The following is an 18020-nucleotide window of genomic DNA, read 5'->3' on the forward strand; positions in this document are numbered from 1 at the left end:
CTTACTTTGCTTCATGTCGTTCCTGCGTTATTATATGTTGCACGACTGTGCATTGAAGGAGCAGCCACGACAGCCTGTTAACGGAACAACACCGATTCCTCCCTGCAGCACATCGGTACCCAGGAACGTGGGTTGTGAGATGATCGAGTAGCCTCAACGTCAGCCCCATTATTGTATCAATGTCGCCCCTTTAGCTGCACCGAAAACGTGTCCACGCAGATACCCATTACGTGAGGGTGGATCACGGTTGCCTCACTGCATCAAAATGGTATCAGAGCCCAACCCCTCCTCCTTCGTCAACGGCATGACGCAAGACGCGAGGAACGGTCCTATGAGCAGAAAGGCACGAGAGGAGATCATGAAGCGACTACTCAACAAGTTGACGGAGATGCAGGAAGATATGCTATGCCTAGAAAAGGAGGTAGCCGGTCTGTCAAAGCGTATGGACGGGGTCAAAGCACGGATGGATGCGCTTGAATCCAAGGTGGATGGGCACGCAGTGCAATTGAATCAGTTAGGCGCGCGCGCGATTAACCCTGTTGATACTATCGTCGTCGATTCAACCCCGATGAGGCTCCAGCACACGGCGCGACGAGAAGACGTTGAGGAAACCTTGCATAGGAATGCAGGTTGCGGCAGTTCTCCCCATCTCGAGTCAGCAGCGACCCCGGGTTGCCCATGTCTGGGTACCCTTCAACCGAACCGCCAAGGGGCGCAGCGGGTCGCGACGACTGCATCGCAGATCGGGCCTCAGTTGCAGGACCACATCGTTACGTTGGGTCCTGTCACAGGCCTGGGCTCGTGGCCTCGCACCATGGGGATCGCGCCACAGTGTGGGTCGGACCTGCAAGGCCCCGGCGTCCCACTGGGCCTTGCTGGGGACCCGAATACCTCTGTCCGACCCGAGAAGGTAGTAACCTTCCCCCTTGAACCCGTGTGTGGGAGCCATAAGGCGACAAACCCATGAGTGAGAGCGGGGGGACCCGAGTGGACGGGTCTGGATGCAATTGTGGTTGTTAATGTTCATCTTGGCGGCATTCAAGAAGTCGCTTTGCTATTGAATCAAGCTTCATTACAGCGTGGCATGTTCAGGGTTGAGCATATCAGAAGTTATAAATCTGAAGTTGACGTTGTGAAGGAGACAGGGAAGCGTTGCAAAATGAAAGGGGTGGTAGATTTTGGAAAAAACGCTCTGTGGGTATGGTAGGGTGGTCAGTCTTGATGATGATGGATTCCCATTTATTGGGGACAACTTGCAAGCTGGAGATGTGGTCATTGGTAAGTTTGCAGAGTCAGGAGCAGATCACAATTTTAAATGGAATTACTTATCTTCGATGTGTCTGATCTATATGCTTACTGTGGAGAAGATCAGTCGTCGGAGCCGACTTCTTTCCAACTCAAGGAGAATGATGCAGAGCAGGCCCAGAACAATGATGCAGAGCACGTCCCATACGCAACAGCACACAGACGTGTTTCGGGAATGGGACCAGACCCGAGACCCAGATCCAGTTGAAGCCTTTAAATAAACTTCTTAGGGTTGCATGCAGGTGGAAAGAATATTGAATTTGGCAGCAGCCATTTTTTCTTGAGCAGCTTTCCTTTGATTTTTTTTATTCTGTCTATTGTTGGTCTCATTTTCATTTACTTTCATTGTTATTTCTTTGCTTCCGTTTGATTATTTTGTCGTTGCTCTGTCGCATTTAGCCTACAACAGACTATTGGATTTTTTTTTTTTTAAAAAGCTTCTTGCCTTTGCTTCAGACGCATGTTCTTTAATGTGTTTTCCTTTTCTTCTGTCAGTTTCATTGCTTTGTTGATTTTTCTATTAGTTGTGGCTTTTCATTTCATTGTTAGTATTATCAAGTTGTAAACATTTCCAGTCCTTAATCCCCAGTTGTTTGGATACGTGAAACCGAGCCTTTCTTTGCTTCACGTTGTTTCTGCATTATTATATGCTGCACGACTGTGCATTGAAGGAGCAGCCACGGCAGCCTGTTAACGGGACGGCACCGATTCCTCCCTGCAACACATCGGTACCCAGGAACGTGGGCTTTGTGCTGATCGAGTAGCCTCAACGTCAGCCCCATTATTGTATCAGCGTCACCCCTTTAGCTGCACCGAAAACGTGTCCACGCCGGTACCCATTACGTGAGGGTCGATCACGGTTGCCTCACTGCATCAACAACTATCTTCAGTCAACATGCCCAGAAATTCCTTATTAGTTCAACTCCCACAGAGAGTAAGGGCAAGAACTTTCAAAGGGCCAAACTCCAATTACCTAGACATAAGAAACTTAAAAAACGAAAGCAAGCATTTTCCTTCAATAGGAAATACAATCAATAACAAACCCCAGGATGGCATAGTATGTAACCATAAATGAGCTATTTAAGTTGTTGAAACCAATTTAGGACTCTCATCAGCAGCTAGAAGATAGATACTCACCCTAATGTCCCAAAAATTTCAAATCAAGTTAACATTGTAAACCTACACAACTTCATGGAACAAAATCAAAATGAATATCATGTTATATTACAAAAAAATGAAATAATCTATCCAAAGAATGAATGCAAATAATACAGGTTTTCTATCTCATCCAGAGAAGCTAGGCATTTCCCAACATATATTTACAAAATAAAACAGAGCACCAGCAGTTTCAAAGCTAAACATGGATAAGTAACCTGCAGATACATACCAAGGTATCCAAATCAGTCCGCACCAAAACATACTCTAAAAAATCAGAATTTCCATGCACCAATGAATAGAGAAGTAAGACGGAGGTCTCATCAAACAAGTACCTGCATCAGTAAGGGAAGATACTTACGGAAGATCCAAAGAGCCTGTAAAAGAAATGCCTGATTCAAACAGGATACAAAGTGCTTCGCTGACCGTTCACCATAGCCAATCACCATATATATGCTAAAATACCCTTGTTAGATAGTATGATATCAGATTTCCTTGAAGAAAGATAACATTACCAATATAGTGTGTTTTGTCATGGCACTTGCAGAACCCTACTTGCTTTTATCTCTGTTTCTACTGAAAATTTATATGCATTTCTTGACACAAATTACTGTTAAAATATGTATATATATATATATATATACATATACTTATATATATACATACGTATATATATAAGTATATATATACATATATGTATATATATATAAGTATATATATATACATATATGTATATATATACATTTTTCCTCTTCTTGAAATACCCGATAGGGGTATTCTTGTAAAACCACATGTAACCCTTTTCTTTTTACATTTTTTCTTTTCTCCTTTTTTTCTTTTTTCTTTTTATTTTCCCTTTTTTGTAAGACCACAAGGGCCCCACACATGTAGTCGTTGGGGCCCCAACGGTCAGATTTATGACCGTTGGGGCTCCCAACGACTACATGGGAGCCCCTTGTGGTCCCTTCCTTAGCACTCCCTCCTCTATAAATAGAGGAGGTTTCTCCTCTTGTAAGCATGGATTTTTCACCCCTCTCATTCTTTCTTCAATAATATTCAACTTATGACTTTGAGTCATTTTCTACTTTTGTGAGTTTTGTGTGCACACCTTTAGTGTTTGTGTTCTTGGCTCTTGGTGTCACTCTTAAAGAGTGCTTTTGCTCTATTGGTGCTTCCGCCTCTTTTCATTACAATTACCACTCAAGCCTAGCTCCGAAAGATCAACCAAACCAATCACCAAGAGGACAAATACAACTCATAAAGGCACTAATAGGTGGACCATCATGATTTTCTACAAACTTGTGGGACATGCCAACTATTTTTCATGTATGCAGGCATGAAAAATATCTTTGTCCATTGGTACTAGTGACTACTTAATTTGCATATTAACTGGAGATTAAACCATAGTCACTCAGGTTTCTCATCATGGATCATGGGTTGTCAAGACCCAAAATCCATAATATACTGGGGTAGGTTTGAACTGAAAAAAAAAACAGTAAGCTTGGCATTCTCGGAACTCGGTGACTCGGGCGAGTCAACTCGGTGACTCGGGTGAGTCACGGTTTTTATTTATTTTTATAAAAAATTAATAACAAACATATGTTTCATAAATACAAAAAAAGTTTTTTAAAGAGCATATTCATTTGAAATATGAATTTCTCACATATATATGTATATATATATTAAAGAAAAATCTTTAAAAATATTTTAGTATCTTATACAATTTTTAGATATATTTCTTTTTTCTTAAATATAAACAAAGCATTTGATCATCTTAATATCATAATATCTTTTGGTTGATGGGTTCTATATTTTTTCCTAGTTAATAGAAATTTTTATGGCTATATTATATTTTATATAATATTTTTTATATTTTTTCCTAGTTAGAAGAAGCTAGTGTTGGTGCCTAGTGCACCATGCCTTCATGATAGTTACATTAGTACTCTTGTCATGTGTATGTGCAAAACAATAGTCTCATATCGATGGGAAGGGGTGGAAGGTCCATCCAACATATATTATAAATAGGCCTTCCATCCACCCAACTCATCCTACTTTTGGTAAGGGCCTTAAATGTAGCATTGAAGGTTGTGCCTTCAATTCACCACTTTGCTCATTCAAAAGTAAATGGTGTTTTACTCTATACTTTTGATTTTTTTATTTATTTATGGCTATTACTCGGCTGATTCGGCCGAGTCAATGCTAAAACTTGTTGACTCGTCCGAGTTTTAGCTGACTTGGCCGAGTTAACCTAAGGACCTGGCTGAATTTGGTTTAAACCGAGTTCACCTATTTTTTTTTACTCGGTTTGTTGCCGAAATGAGTCAACTCGGCCGAGTCACAAGTTGACTCACTGAGTTTTCCAACTATGCTTGGCAGGGAAGGTCACAACTGACACCATTACAAACTAACATAAATAACTTGGTAACTATTAATTAAGTACTGCTCTTCAGTTATGTGGTCAAAGACTCAAAGGCTCTAGGCAGCACCTAGGCATTGTGTATGGCCCTAGAAACCTAAATACCATATAACATGATATAATCTATAATACTAAGAAATTCTGATGTAGTATGTTAGAATGCAGAAACCGGTCTAGTGGAGATATTTGCAGCCCAAAAATTAAAGTGGACACCTGCTTTACAGATGGATAAAAAAGGGGGGCTAGAACATCAAGAAAGAGGTACACTTACACTCCAAGAGTGTCAAATAGAGAAGCAAAAGGCAGCCTAACAACTGGCCCAGTTTGTGCATTACCCTCCACATCTACCCGATCAACTGCAATATGAAGCTGAGTTAAAATCGCAGTATGTCCAATAACATGAAGGGCTTAAAAGTGTAACCACTAGAAGGTATGATCTTACATTCAATGTCCCTCGCATTCTCTATGGCCCTGCAGTAGGGGTTCTCATGAAAATATGAATTCTCCTTAAGATGGTCATTAGCATTGGTACTCTCTTCAAACAGGAAGGATTCATCAAAAATAATATGCTTCCGATAATGAATGAGAATAAGTAAGATGAGAAGACTGTTATCCGCCAAAGAACTTCTTGAATTTTCACCGCTAGAACTGACAAGATAGTTGAATGTGTAATATGGAAACAGAACAACAGTTGCTGCCAGCAGCATCTACCATCAGTTTGTTTCAGTTTATGCTCAAAACACAAAAAATGTTAAACTCAGATGCTCATTAAGAAAATATGCAAGGCCAAACACAGATTAAAATGCATGAGGTCTGAAATATATCAAGTAATACCCAAGATGTAGAAGCAAGTATTGCATTTTGACACACTAAAGCATGTAACAGTGTAACTAAAAGTACGAAGTGTGAAGTATGAACTACAAATGAACAAAAACAGAGAAATAAAGTATATAAAGTATGATGTTAATCCCTTAATATTATAAATTGCAAGGCCCTTGTGCTTGCCATTATAAGCAAGAAGTGATGCCCAGTGTTTCTCATAATGGAAACTGCTATTATTTCTTCATTTTAAACTACTCCATTATGTCTTCATTTGTTTGTTGACTTCTTTTCTCACCAGATATTTGATCCACATATTATTCTAATATATTTTCAAGCATAACATCATGAAATGGAATTCCAATTTGAACAGAATAAAGAAGGAAAAATTATTTAACATTAAGAGAAATATTTCTTTTCTGCTTAGTGACCACAGATTCAATAAACTTTCCTGCATCATCCACATACCTTTAACCCCAGAACTCCCACACCACTATGTTAATATGTCTAACTGCATTCCTTAAATCACATGCAGATAACAAAACTACAACATAATATATGGACAAGCTAATAGGAGCTTTTTCACACAATCTCAGAAGCCTACAACAAATATGTGCACTGCATCCTCTCTTTCTCATCCATAACATCATACATCAACTCCAGCAGCCAATGACTTTGAATAAAAGAGGAGCATAACCATATAATAAACTTTCCTATTATAGGTGATGCCGCGATGGAGCTGCATCTGAAAGAGTGAAAGCGAAATTCAAAACAACAAAACAGGAAGCAATGAGGCACAACCTGATATTAGCTTAACCAACCATTCAATTGAAAAAGGAGACTATGTGGAGACAGATGAAAAGGCAACTGTTTGGAGGCATAAACCTACAGCCCAAGGCAAAATAGTCATTTAACAGAATCAAGGGCAGGTTAACTTCAGAAGAGGTATGCAGATCTATTTCAAGTATATCAACTGGATCAATTACCCGTAAAGCCATTTTGTAGAACAGAGTTGTAGCATTGAAAACCTCAGGAAGATCCTGGCACATTCTTGGTGCAATTATCCACGCCTCATCTCAGTAGTTTATCTAAAAGGCCAAAGGCTAAATATTATACAGATATGTTACAGGGATTCGGCTAGCAGGGTGTCGCACCCGCGTCGATGCGACTCGACGCGGGTGCGGGTGCGGCACCGGGTGCGGTACCGGGTGCGGTCAACCCGTCCTTGGGTGCGTTGACCGCACCCAAGGTCATTTCGGTCCATTTTTTGGATTTTTTTTTTAAAAATTGCCCTATGAAATGGGATGCAGACCCCTAACAGAGGAAACCATAAACCCTAAGAACGGCAGGAAAAAGAAAAAAGATAGCGACAATGGAAAAGAAAAAGGAAGGAAAGAGAACTAGGGTTAATCTAGAGATCCGATAGATCGAACGAGCAAGGGATCCACCTCAGAGCTGGCCGCAATCGGCGACGACGACGGGCTTGGAGGTTCGGGCGGAGGTGGACCCGACCTTCTCGATGGCGCGGACGACCTCCATTCCCTCGACGATCTGACATAACATGACGTGTTTTTCGTCGAGCCACTCTGTCTTCGTGGTGCAGATGAAGAACTGCGATCCGTTGGTGCTGGGGTCGGCGTTGGCCATGGAGAGGATGCCCGGGCCGGTGTGCTTCTTGATGAAGTTCTCGTCAGCGAACTTCGCGGCGTAGATCGACTCACCGCCGGTGCCGTTTCCGGCGGTGAAGTCACCGCCCTAGCACATGAAGTTGGGGATCACGCGGTGGAAGGTGGATCCCTTGTAGTGGAGGGGCTTACCGGAGCGGCCAACGCCCTTCTCGCCAGTGCAGAGCGCGCAGAAGTTCTCGGCCGTCCGCGGGGTCACGTCGGCGAAGAGCTCCATCACGATCCAACCGGCAGGGGAGCCGCCGATGCTCATGTCGAAGAACACGCGGGAGTTTCCGGCCATCTTTGCCGAGACGCGTTTCAGCTTTCCAGCGACGCTGCGATCTCGTGGATACGACTCAGACGGAACCCCACCATGGTTTATGTAGGGGTGTGCTGGGGTTATTATGTTGCCTTTGTTCATTCCTGGCTGTCGATTTTGTCCACGTGGCATAATCTTGAATTGCTTAGGGTTTTCGTACCTAGGGTCTGGGGTAACCCTGGTCGGTGCCTTAGCGGGTTGGCTTAACTAGGGTTTTAGAGTTGACCTGAGTACGACACGGTTAAACACTGGTTAGGTTCGTGGGAAGAAGGAATATTCGATAAAAGCAATAAAGATTCCTTACCAAGTTAGTTTTTCTCCTTTGTTTTTACATCAATTAAAAACTTATTTTCAATTGCATTTTTATAATTTCGATTTTGCCCTTTTATCTCTCCTTATACACAAAGGATGTGATTTCCTCTTCCCACAATAAGTCTTTTTTTCTTCTAAAAACCAATCTCTTTACTACCAAAGAAGGGATTCTCTTTAATAATTGTTCACGTTAGTGCATCTGACGACAATGTTCAACTAATTGGTGGTAAGAAGTTTTTTTTTTATTTATAACCCCAAGAAACGACACTCGGCATGAAGACCTGATCGCGCTGGCTCAGCCTGTCATACTTACGGTCATCGTGTCCTGTTGGCAGCATAAAACTTTGAGGCTAGGACCCCCCTTCTATATATATATATATATATAGAGAGAGAGAGAGAGAGAGAGAGATAGATACATTTTTGCCCCTGCCACACCCCCGCACCCATGTGACATAGTATTTGATTATTTTACAGACTATTTCAGAAAAATGTTATCTCTTTTATGCCAAAATATCTTGTGCAATAGAAGTAAAAAATTCTATCAAATAAGTGAAAATTATACTTCTTGTTGATCGTTCAGAAATTATACTCGATGAAAATGTACATACCAGCTGCAGAACCAACTTTTTGTAGAACACCAGATTGGCCTCCAGATATGGATGGATAAGATGTAGAAATTAAAGGCATGTGAGACCTTGTAATGTAAGTAAGCAACAACTTGCGAACAACAGAACCTACTAAGGCATTTTCCTGCAAAAAGAAAGATCACAGAATCAAGCAAAACTACCTAAGAGTTACAAAATTCACAATTAAGAAATTTCAGAATTCTGGATCATTACTTGAACCATTGCAGCATCAATGAATGGATGAACATCTTTTGGCCCTGGAGAAGGCCCAAAACGAAGCTGGGTTGACATAGCCACATGCATCAAGTTAAGCACCTCATGATGGAGGAGACATGAATGGGAACTTGCAATGAAGTACAGTAGAATTATCAGCAAAGCACAAATATGAGCTAGTAAAAGCAGGAGAGGATATTTCTTCAAGAGAATAATCAAGATATACCTTATTTCTGACACGCTGATAAAGCTAAGCAAACCCCTTGTTATGAAAATTCCAATACTCTGATCTGCCATAAACAAACCATAACCATAAGCTCACACAGTTAAATTCCTGACAATAAAACACAGGATATCCCACTACTCTGAGCATTAGTGCTTTCACAATTAATGACAAAGTGACCAATTACCATTTGGAAAATGTTTGTGCATTTCTTCTTCCTCAAGGTTGAGATAGAGCTCATCGAAGTTGTCACTCTTCGAATTTTCAATCAAGTACTTCAAGAAAATAGATGATATATGTGCTGCATTTATAGCATTCAAGTAAAGAGTGGACGGCCCAGAACCTGCAGCTGTTAATTCTTGTAAACACCAAACCAGAATTATCATAATCTTGGCAAGATGTCTCGTGTAGTAGTTATTCTGCGCTGCATAGGAACAAAGGAAACAAGAACTCCATGAGCATTCAAAGAATCAAACTTCATGAACAAAAAAAAAATGGCAAACCAAATAATGCAAAAAACACAAGAAAACCAATTCTACTAGATTATGTAATAGTGTAATGGTTAAACAAGATAATGGATAGAGGTATGATTTTTTTTTTAATTGTGCTACAGGCCATCAACACATTCAATAAGAATAGCACACAAATATTATGGACAAGAAAATGTAATACTCATCACAACCAAGAGGGTAACATGATAGATGTTAACAGCTTCCATTATCATTAAACTTCAAGCTCCTTCCAAAAAATGTCCATCCCACTATTTTAAAAGAAGAAAATCAAGAAAGTTAGGCATGATCAACAAAGCCAGAGTTTTCACTGAGAAAGAAAATTAAAACATCAAGAAAAACACTTCCAAATACTTTATCAAAGAAGCACATGGGCCATCACATGAACAACATAACTGGTTCACTGACTGGAACAGACAATAAACCCAATTCTACTAAGTATTAGCTACCAATTGTGCAATGGCAACAATTTTACTCTTTCTAGTTATCACGCGTGACCCGCACCACTCATTCATTATCACATCTATGTATAAAATGAATATACTTTCATGAACTTTCACGTGCACAAGACATCACTTGACCCTGCTTTTTAGGTGACGGGGAGGGAAATTTAACTTTAATCAGTGCTTCACCTATAACCAAAAAGTTGAACAGGTATCATGTGCACAGAGATCTAGATAGGGTTTATAGTTTCTGTAATTTGGCGGTGCTGTCTATTTATGGCCGTAAAAGGATTGTACAGGTCCAAGTAGTTTTTCCAATTTGGTTACTGGACTTTAAGTAACACTCTGGACGACGAATAAGCCTACTGATAGCTCATCTAAACAATTATTTCTACTATTCTCCTATCTCGACTTCTCTTTTCTTGACCTTCATTGTGCAAATTGATCAATTACCGAACACAGATGTCCCGCCAAGCCCCGAGAGTACTGCCCAGCAAACACGAAGCGAGTTAACCCCCAAACGTCGCCAAGAATGTTTCGATTATAACCACAATGAACCCATTTTACCGCTAAAACTACTAATCACAGTCCAACCTCAATGAAATTCTGGTTGCGGAAGTGAAGAGAGCCCGCGATGTTTGTTTTCGGTACACACGATTGCGAATTCGCGCAAGAAGTAATTCATCACAGCAGAAACGAGGGCGTTCCAAATCCATCAGAAAATACTCATCAAGAGATTCACTGTGATGCATACACGAATACAGCTCAATTCTATTCAGCATTTTGGAGGGAATTATAAAAAATCTTTCCGGAAAATCGTTCGAAACGTGTGTGTGTGTGTGTGGGGGGGGGGGGGGGGGGGCTGAGATGGACAACTGACCTAGAGAGTGGCAGGCATTAAAGACCCTGTCCTGCGACCACGGGACGGCCAAGGGAAGCTGGAGCAGCTCTTGCCAGAAATCGGACGAAAGCGGGACCGGTTTCTCTCCGATGAAGACGCCGAGGAGTCGCTCCGAGTCGTTCCGCAGCCGCGCGGCCCTCCTGGGAGTGGACGGGACGCCTCCCATGCCCTTTCCCTCTCCGGAACCCGATTCTCTCCGACTGAAGGAAGCTAGGGTTCGCAGATCCTCCTCCGCCGCGAGTTCCCGAGACTCATCCGCACCAGAAAACGCTAAACCCTAGAAATGCACAGAGAAGAAGAAGAAGAAACGAGGGATCAAAGCGAGAGAGAGATTTTTAGGGTTTTGAGTCTTCGCTTCTTCGTTCTCTTCCTTCCGATCGATTGCTTCAGTAGGACGACGAGGAAGCTGACGAGAGAAGGAGAAAAAGGAAATTTACGAAAATTGCAAATAAAATGATTGTGATATTATTAAATGGGACATTATTGGCTACATGCGACTGCACCGTACCCTCGAATAGAAGCCATCTTTTTTCCTTTTTCTTTTTTTTGGGTGAGCAATCCGATCTACCTGGAGTGTTTAGTCAACAAACAAGCTTTGTGTAGTGTTTAAGCCTTTAAGGAGCTTCAAAGATCAATGGTCTTAAATACATTAAGATTTTGCGATTAAAAAATAACAGTTTTTACATTGGAACCACTCAATCCAATTTGTGTTTCCTAATGGATGAATTATGTCCTATTAATATTTAAAAAAAAAACATCATCGACTGCACATTGGCTGGCCTCTGGATGGTAAAACCCTTAAGGTCTTCCCTATAAACTTAAAAGTATACCCAGTTTCGACCTTGCGGCAAGGGATGCCGCTAGTGGGTTTCAAATTTGTGATGTCCTGTCAACTTTGTGACATTTACAAGATGTTTCAAACAAATGAGATGAGCCAACACCACTTTTTTTTTGTCAATTCTATATTTATTTTTAGTCTTAACATCGTAGATGTGTTTGCATGTTTTATTTAGTGAAAATGAACACTTAGACATCTTATTACGACATAGGCATGACTTGGGAAGGCTTCAAAAGTTTTTTTTTTCAGACAGAGAAAGTTTGTGGTTAGGCTGACTCTACCTGTTTATTAAATTGAAATCAAAGAAAAAAAATATTACAGGAGGAGTCCAAGCAGGACCCCTATCAGAACATGGACAGGCCAAATTAGAAAGATCATTCAATCCGCATTTAGCTTTTGCTGCACCCAAAGTCCGACGTTCGGGACGCCCCTGATTACCTGTTACACTAAGGATGGCAGTGGACCGAGGGAAAACGAGCCCACCCTGCCTCGCACCATTTGGACTGGGGATAGAGGACATGAAACGAGAATAAAGGTTAAAATCAAAACGTGTGCGGGGATGGACTTACTCTTTCCCCAACCCTACCCTGTCCTCATCCTTGATCCTTCTTTAGAGATGGCAGTGGACTGAAGGGAAACCGGGTCTCGCCCCGTTTGGACCGGGGATGGAGGACATGAAACAAGGATGGAGGTTAAAATCAAAACCCATGCGAGGGTGGAGACCCTTTCTCCCGCCCCGATCTACTGCCATCCCTATGCTGTACCCTGCAGTCAATAGTAGTAGATTTTGATGGTTCCAAAGCACAAAGTGTTTTCAAATCCTTGAACTGCCCCTGAAGAATTCCATAACGTGAAATACTTTTTACCACACTTAAAATCATGATTTTAGGTAAAAAGTCATGTTGAATCTGTCTATGAAGTTAGATTGGATCAAAACAGCCTGCAACTGTATGTGTATGATCTAGTTGAGTTTGTAAATGCAAACATTTGCATCAAATACTAACCTAACCATGTTGAATGCATCTATAGAGTGTGACTGATAAAATGAAGCTTGCACTTAATGAGTTTTTTTTAGAAAGTATGGCACTCTATAGTGTAGCCAAGTTTTTTCTTATTAAAATATCGGGTAGATATTTGGTACTAATAAAGGTATGAAACTAATTACAGTTTTTTTATATTTTGGTCATTTTTATAATAGATCGAACCCTTACATAAGCGATCTATATAATTTGTTTAGTAAGAAATGAGGTTTTGAATCATGTGACTGCAACATGTAAGTAGATTTTCAAAGGCTTGGAAGATGAAAAGCTCACAATCTAACAAATTTTGATGACCCAAAAAATCATGTTTTAACATCTGAAAAGCATAATCCAAGGTCCAATTAGCAAACCGTGTTGAATGCATTTACCCGGTGAGATTTAGACGTTAGGGATTTAAACGGTTTGGATTCAGATCTGATGTGGCCAATACCATATTTGAATAATTGAATGTTGGTTAAATGGACTTGGATAGCCAAAAACTCGTACCCAATGTACTTTTTATATGTAAATGGATTCAGATATCCATCAAATTCAGATATTTGTCAGACTAGGTAGTAAAAAATCAAAACCATATCCATATCCCCTTACCATATGCAACTAAAAGTAATCGAATTTGGTTGGACATTGGATAAACTCATCCTTAAGCGAGATCAAGAAAAATCCTAAAGTTCACATCTTTTAAGAATTCGAGTCACTGGCCATAAAGATTCAGAAACTAATTGGGCTAAAAAACTTAGATCGCTTTAACTTATCCAAAAACTGCACCTCAATCATTTCCGCTCATCGACATTTTAAACAAGCTTGTGTAAAAAAAAAACAATATGAGAGAGCTCATCTTGATTAGGAGTGCCAACGGGTAGGGTTGAAACCAGACTCAAACCTGATTTGATATGCTGATATCAGGTTCAGATCCTGATCCAATCAGACCCGAGAAACTGTACCCAGATTCTATAAGGATTACATGAAAACGAATAAAATTTCATTTTTTATCTTTTTCTACATTGTAAATTTTAGTCGAAACTAAGGTTGGGCCTGGTATGAAAGTTCACAAATCATACCCAGCTCCATATATTAATTGGACCCTTCGGGTTCACCCCGATTTCTATTCAAACTTTCTTATTTATCACCAAACCCTGACCCTATAAGATTTGGTACTGGTGGAATGCGGGACAAACTTGACCCATTGACACCCCTAATCTTGATACGTTCTCAAGTTGTTATAGTTTTTTAATATTTGTATGTGTGAAAACCATAATATTAAAAGCTTCTTAAATTAAATCTTGAATGCATTTCTCATATTAAAAAGTTGGGTTTTTTATTACAAAATTTACACTAACGATAAAAACTACACATATAATAAACAATTTCCCCTTTGACATCTATTATTAAGTCGATGACCCCATGCACTTAACTATGAGATAGGTAAGGTGCTATTTGGCCCTTCAGTTGGAGGTGCCAGCTGGTATGATACGGCTGAGTGTTCTTATCAAAAGTCTTAAAATTCATTTTAACAATAGGATACAAGTTCTATGATCTTTTGAGGTCGTTTTTTATGCAATGGCACTGAATGCTTAGCATGCATCTCCACTGCTAATGACCATCCATCTCAATATTTCGAGATTGTTACCACACAATGCCAAGTCCACACCCATCTCAAAGAATGCCAAGATGGGTGGCTGTCAAACAGGACGCTGCATGCCCACCATGAAGTGATGCTGCATACAATATGAATTCTTATATATTTTTATGGTATTTTCTACTTGCTTTCCACCCTCATGCTTTTTTATACACAACCATCTTACCCCTCGCACGTTTGAATGAATGGAATCCAACCTATTGGTCGCTTTGATAAAAAAAAAATCAGTTTTTGTGTTATTTAGTTGTATGCCCATTGCTTGATAGCAGATTGCAAAGCCAATCCTCTCATAAGTGAGTTACATTATGATGTTTCTATCAATCTTGTGCGTTTATTACAACCTATAGATTCTCGTGATCGTGGGGTTGACAGAGGATTTGAGATAGGTTTTATTATACATGACTTTCTTTAAAGAGAGTTTATCTCACCCACAATTATATCATGTCAGTAAAGTATGCTCCTATATATAGAAGAAGGGCTATTAATAATTTACCTTTTTTGGGTAGCCGTTTACTCCATCCATTAGATACAATGTTTTACTTGGAGCATATCGAGAATGAAGAGATCTTTCTAGATAAGACCCTCAACCAGGGCGATTTCATTCACTGGCAATTTTACCCACTAATTAAAGAGTGGGCCCTCCTCTCTTTTTGATGAAAGAGATTCTTCGTGAAATATGATCATGATTATCAACATTATCAAAATAATTTAATCCTTCTTTCTAAAAAAAAACTTAACAACTAATCTTGCTTTAAATTTATCAATGCTATCATTGGACTTTAATTTTTTCTTTAATGGCAATCGAGTCGGATTGGCGGGTCAGCATACCTCAACACGAACCCAACCCATTTATTAAACAGGTCGGCTGTGGCAAACACGAACCGACACATTTATTAAACGGGTAACCCGACACGACCCGATTAACCCGTTTAATAAATGGGTTGGGTCGGGTTGGCGGGTTGGGTTCGGGTAAACAGGTTGACCCACCCGCCTAACCCGTTTATTAAACGGGTTAGTTGGGTTGGCATACCCCTAACACGAACCGACCCGTTTAATAAAAGGGTTAGGCAGGTCAACCCATTTATTAAACAGGATAGTTTAAGCCAAACCCGAACCCGCCTAAGAGGCGGGTTGGCAGGTCGGGTCAGGTCAGGTTTTGCCACCCCTACACCCGATGACTTTCCTTTCTTAAGGTAAATCAATCAATTCTTAGACCTGTTTTTTTCAATTGACTTAATTTTCATGTCCATGACTTTTATCAAACTCAATTTCTTCATACATGGCTGAAAGATTTAATATGACTCTTCTTGATATGGTTAGATGCATATTATTTAACTCTTCGTTATCCAAAGAATTTTGATAAGAAGCAATACATACGATAACATATATTTTAAGCAGAGTTTCATGTAAAGTTATTATTTCAACCCCCTGTGAGTCTTGAAAAGAAAAAAAACCTAGTCTAAGTCATCTTCGTAGATATGATCATGTAGTTCATATAAAAATTATAGAGCAATCAAGAAATAAACTTGATACCAGATCTATAAAGTGTATTTTTATTAGATATTTCAAAGAATCTAAACGTTATAGATTTTACCACCCAAGTAAGGGTTTAATGAAAAGTAGAAATATAATATTTTTGAAAGATCAAAACATGGAAGAAGTTATTTCAGAAATAAATGAAGACGATCCTCTTGATCTACAGTATAATTCTGATGACATGCAAGAACCTATAAGTAACGACAAACCTTATGAAATAACTCATTCTTCTCAACAATCTCAGGTTGAACACAAAAGGTCTAGAACTCCTTTGGTCTTACTTAGATGACTATTATGCCTATCTATCAAAAGAAATGTGTTATACTTTAGACATGAATAACATACTAGATAACCTGTCATATGATGAGGCAATAAACTCACGTGAGTCAACAGATTGGGTAAAAAACATGCAAGAGAAAATTGAGTCTATTAAGAAAAAACAAATCAGAAAATTGACTGATTTACCTGATAAAAAGAAAGTCATCAAATGTAAATGAATATTAAAAAAGAAATTCAAGTTCGATGGTAGCATTGATAAATTTAAAGCAATATTAGTTGCTAAGGTTTTTTTTCAGAAAAAAAAGATTAGATTATGTTGACACATATTCACTTGTTGTAAAATTCGTCTCGATAAAGATAATTCTTGGGATAGTAGCTCACTACGACCTAGATCTACATCAAATGGATGTTAAAATCATCTTTCTTAATAATGAGCTTAAGAAAATCATTTTTATGGAGCAACCTAAAAATTATATAATAAAAGCGAAAGAAGATAAAGTATATAGGTAAAAAAAAAATCATATACAGACTCAAGCAATCATCACGTCAGTGGTACTTCAAGTTTCTTAAAGCTATTACGTCATTGGGGTTTATGGCAAATAAATTTAACTACTTGTTTATGTCTGAAAAAGTGAAAGTAAATTTGTTATTCTCTTGTTATATATGGATGACATTTTTCTAACTAGAAATGACAATGTTATGATTGTCAAAACTAAGTCATTGTTAAATTATCAGTTCGAAATGAAAGACATGAGAAAGACACCGTATGTTCTTGAAATTAAAATCACTCGAGATAGAAACTCTAAACTTTTAAGCTTTGAGTCATGAAAGGTATTTAAATCATATACTCAAAAAATTTAAAATGAGTGATTGTAAGTCAGTTAGAACACCGATGATAAAAGGTGTAAAGTTGAGTAAAAATGATAGTCCAGGTGAAACATGAAAAATTAAACGTCTTTTATGCTCATGATGTTGAAAGCTTGATATATGTTATGCTATACACTAAGTTTAATATCAGTTTTGTTGTTGACCTCGTTAGTCGCTATTAGAATAATCCTAGTTGGTTACATTGTCAAGCAGTAAAAAAAAAATATTTTAATATTTAAAAAAGACTATAAACTTATCGTTTGAATAAGCCTCTTCATTAATGATTTCAAGAAGTAAATAACCAATTGGTTAGCCCAAATTTATTATGATAATTAGGCTGCAATCTCTCTTATAAAGAGAGATCATTCAAAAAGTAAATATATAATGGTAAAGTAGCTGATTGCTTTAACAAATGATATATCAAATAAAATATTCTCAAAACATGTATCCCTCTATGAAATTAAAATATGTTTAATAAAGACATATGAGAAACTTAAAATATAACTCATTCAAAAAATATTAATAAAAGTAAAACACTGCAATAGTGAGAGGCTAAATCCTGCATTGATAGATGTTGATAACCGTGATCATGTTTCACAGATAATCTCATCCGTCAAAGAAAGAGAAGAGCCCTGAAACCGCCTTTACCCCCGACTGAGGATTTTATTTAGATAAGTTTCAAGTGAAACAATATATTTGATGACAGCTACCCAAAAAAAGAGGTAAATTCTCAACCGCCCTTCTTCTATAAATAGGAAGAAAGCTTACTCACTTTATACGATTGTGCGTGAGACAAACCCCCTTTGAAGAAAGGGGTATATAATCAACCCTATCTCTAATCCTCTGTCGACCCCACAATCACGATCCTTCACATGTGACATTGAAAATCACCAGTGAATGATTTTCAATATCCACC

The 18020-nt window shown here is 38.9% G+C and overlaps 1 protein-coding gene and 1 pseudogene across 3 annotated transcripts in view; both read right to left on the minus strand.

Moving 5' to 3' along the window:
• LOC149830607 (uncharacterized) overlaps positions 1-11304 on the minus strand; it is a 31802-nt gene extending 20498 nt beyond the window's left edge. For 2 of the 3 annotated variants that reach the window (XM_090016636.1, XM_090016635.1), the window contains exons 1-8: positions 10888-11304; positions 9243-9479; positions 9059-9122; positions 8833-8962; positions 8602-8743; positions 5319-5570; positions 5148-5232; positions 2693-2795 (exon numbers count right to left, since the gene is read on the minus strand). In XM_090016636.1, the coding sequence (XP_089872762.1) occupies positions 2693-2795; positions 5148-5232; positions 5319-5570; positions 8602-8743; positions 8833-8962; positions 9059-9122; positions 9243-9479; positions 10888-11074 (1200 nt within the window). In that variant the 5' untranslated portion in view covers positions 11075-11304. The remainder of the gene's footprint in view (positions 1-2692; positions 2796-5147; positions 5233-5318; positions 5571-8601; positions 8744-8832; positions 8963-9058; positions 9123-9242; positions 9480-10887) is intronic. The other variant, XM_090016637.1, reaches the window with a different exon arrangement.
• LOC149830608 (peptidyl-prolyl cis-trans isomerase 2-like) lies at positions 7003-7899 on the minus strand (annotated as a pseudogene).
• Positions 11305-18020: the final 6716 nt, after the last annotated feature.

This window comes from Nuphar pumila, chromosome 8, assembly GCF_984573655.1.
Source record: "Nuphar pumila chromosome 8, dmNupPumi1.hap1.1, whole genome shotgun sequence".
Lineage (NCBI taxonomy): Eukaryota > Viridiplantae > Streptophyta > Magnoliopsida > Nymphaeales > Nymphaeaceae > Nuphar > Nuphar pumila.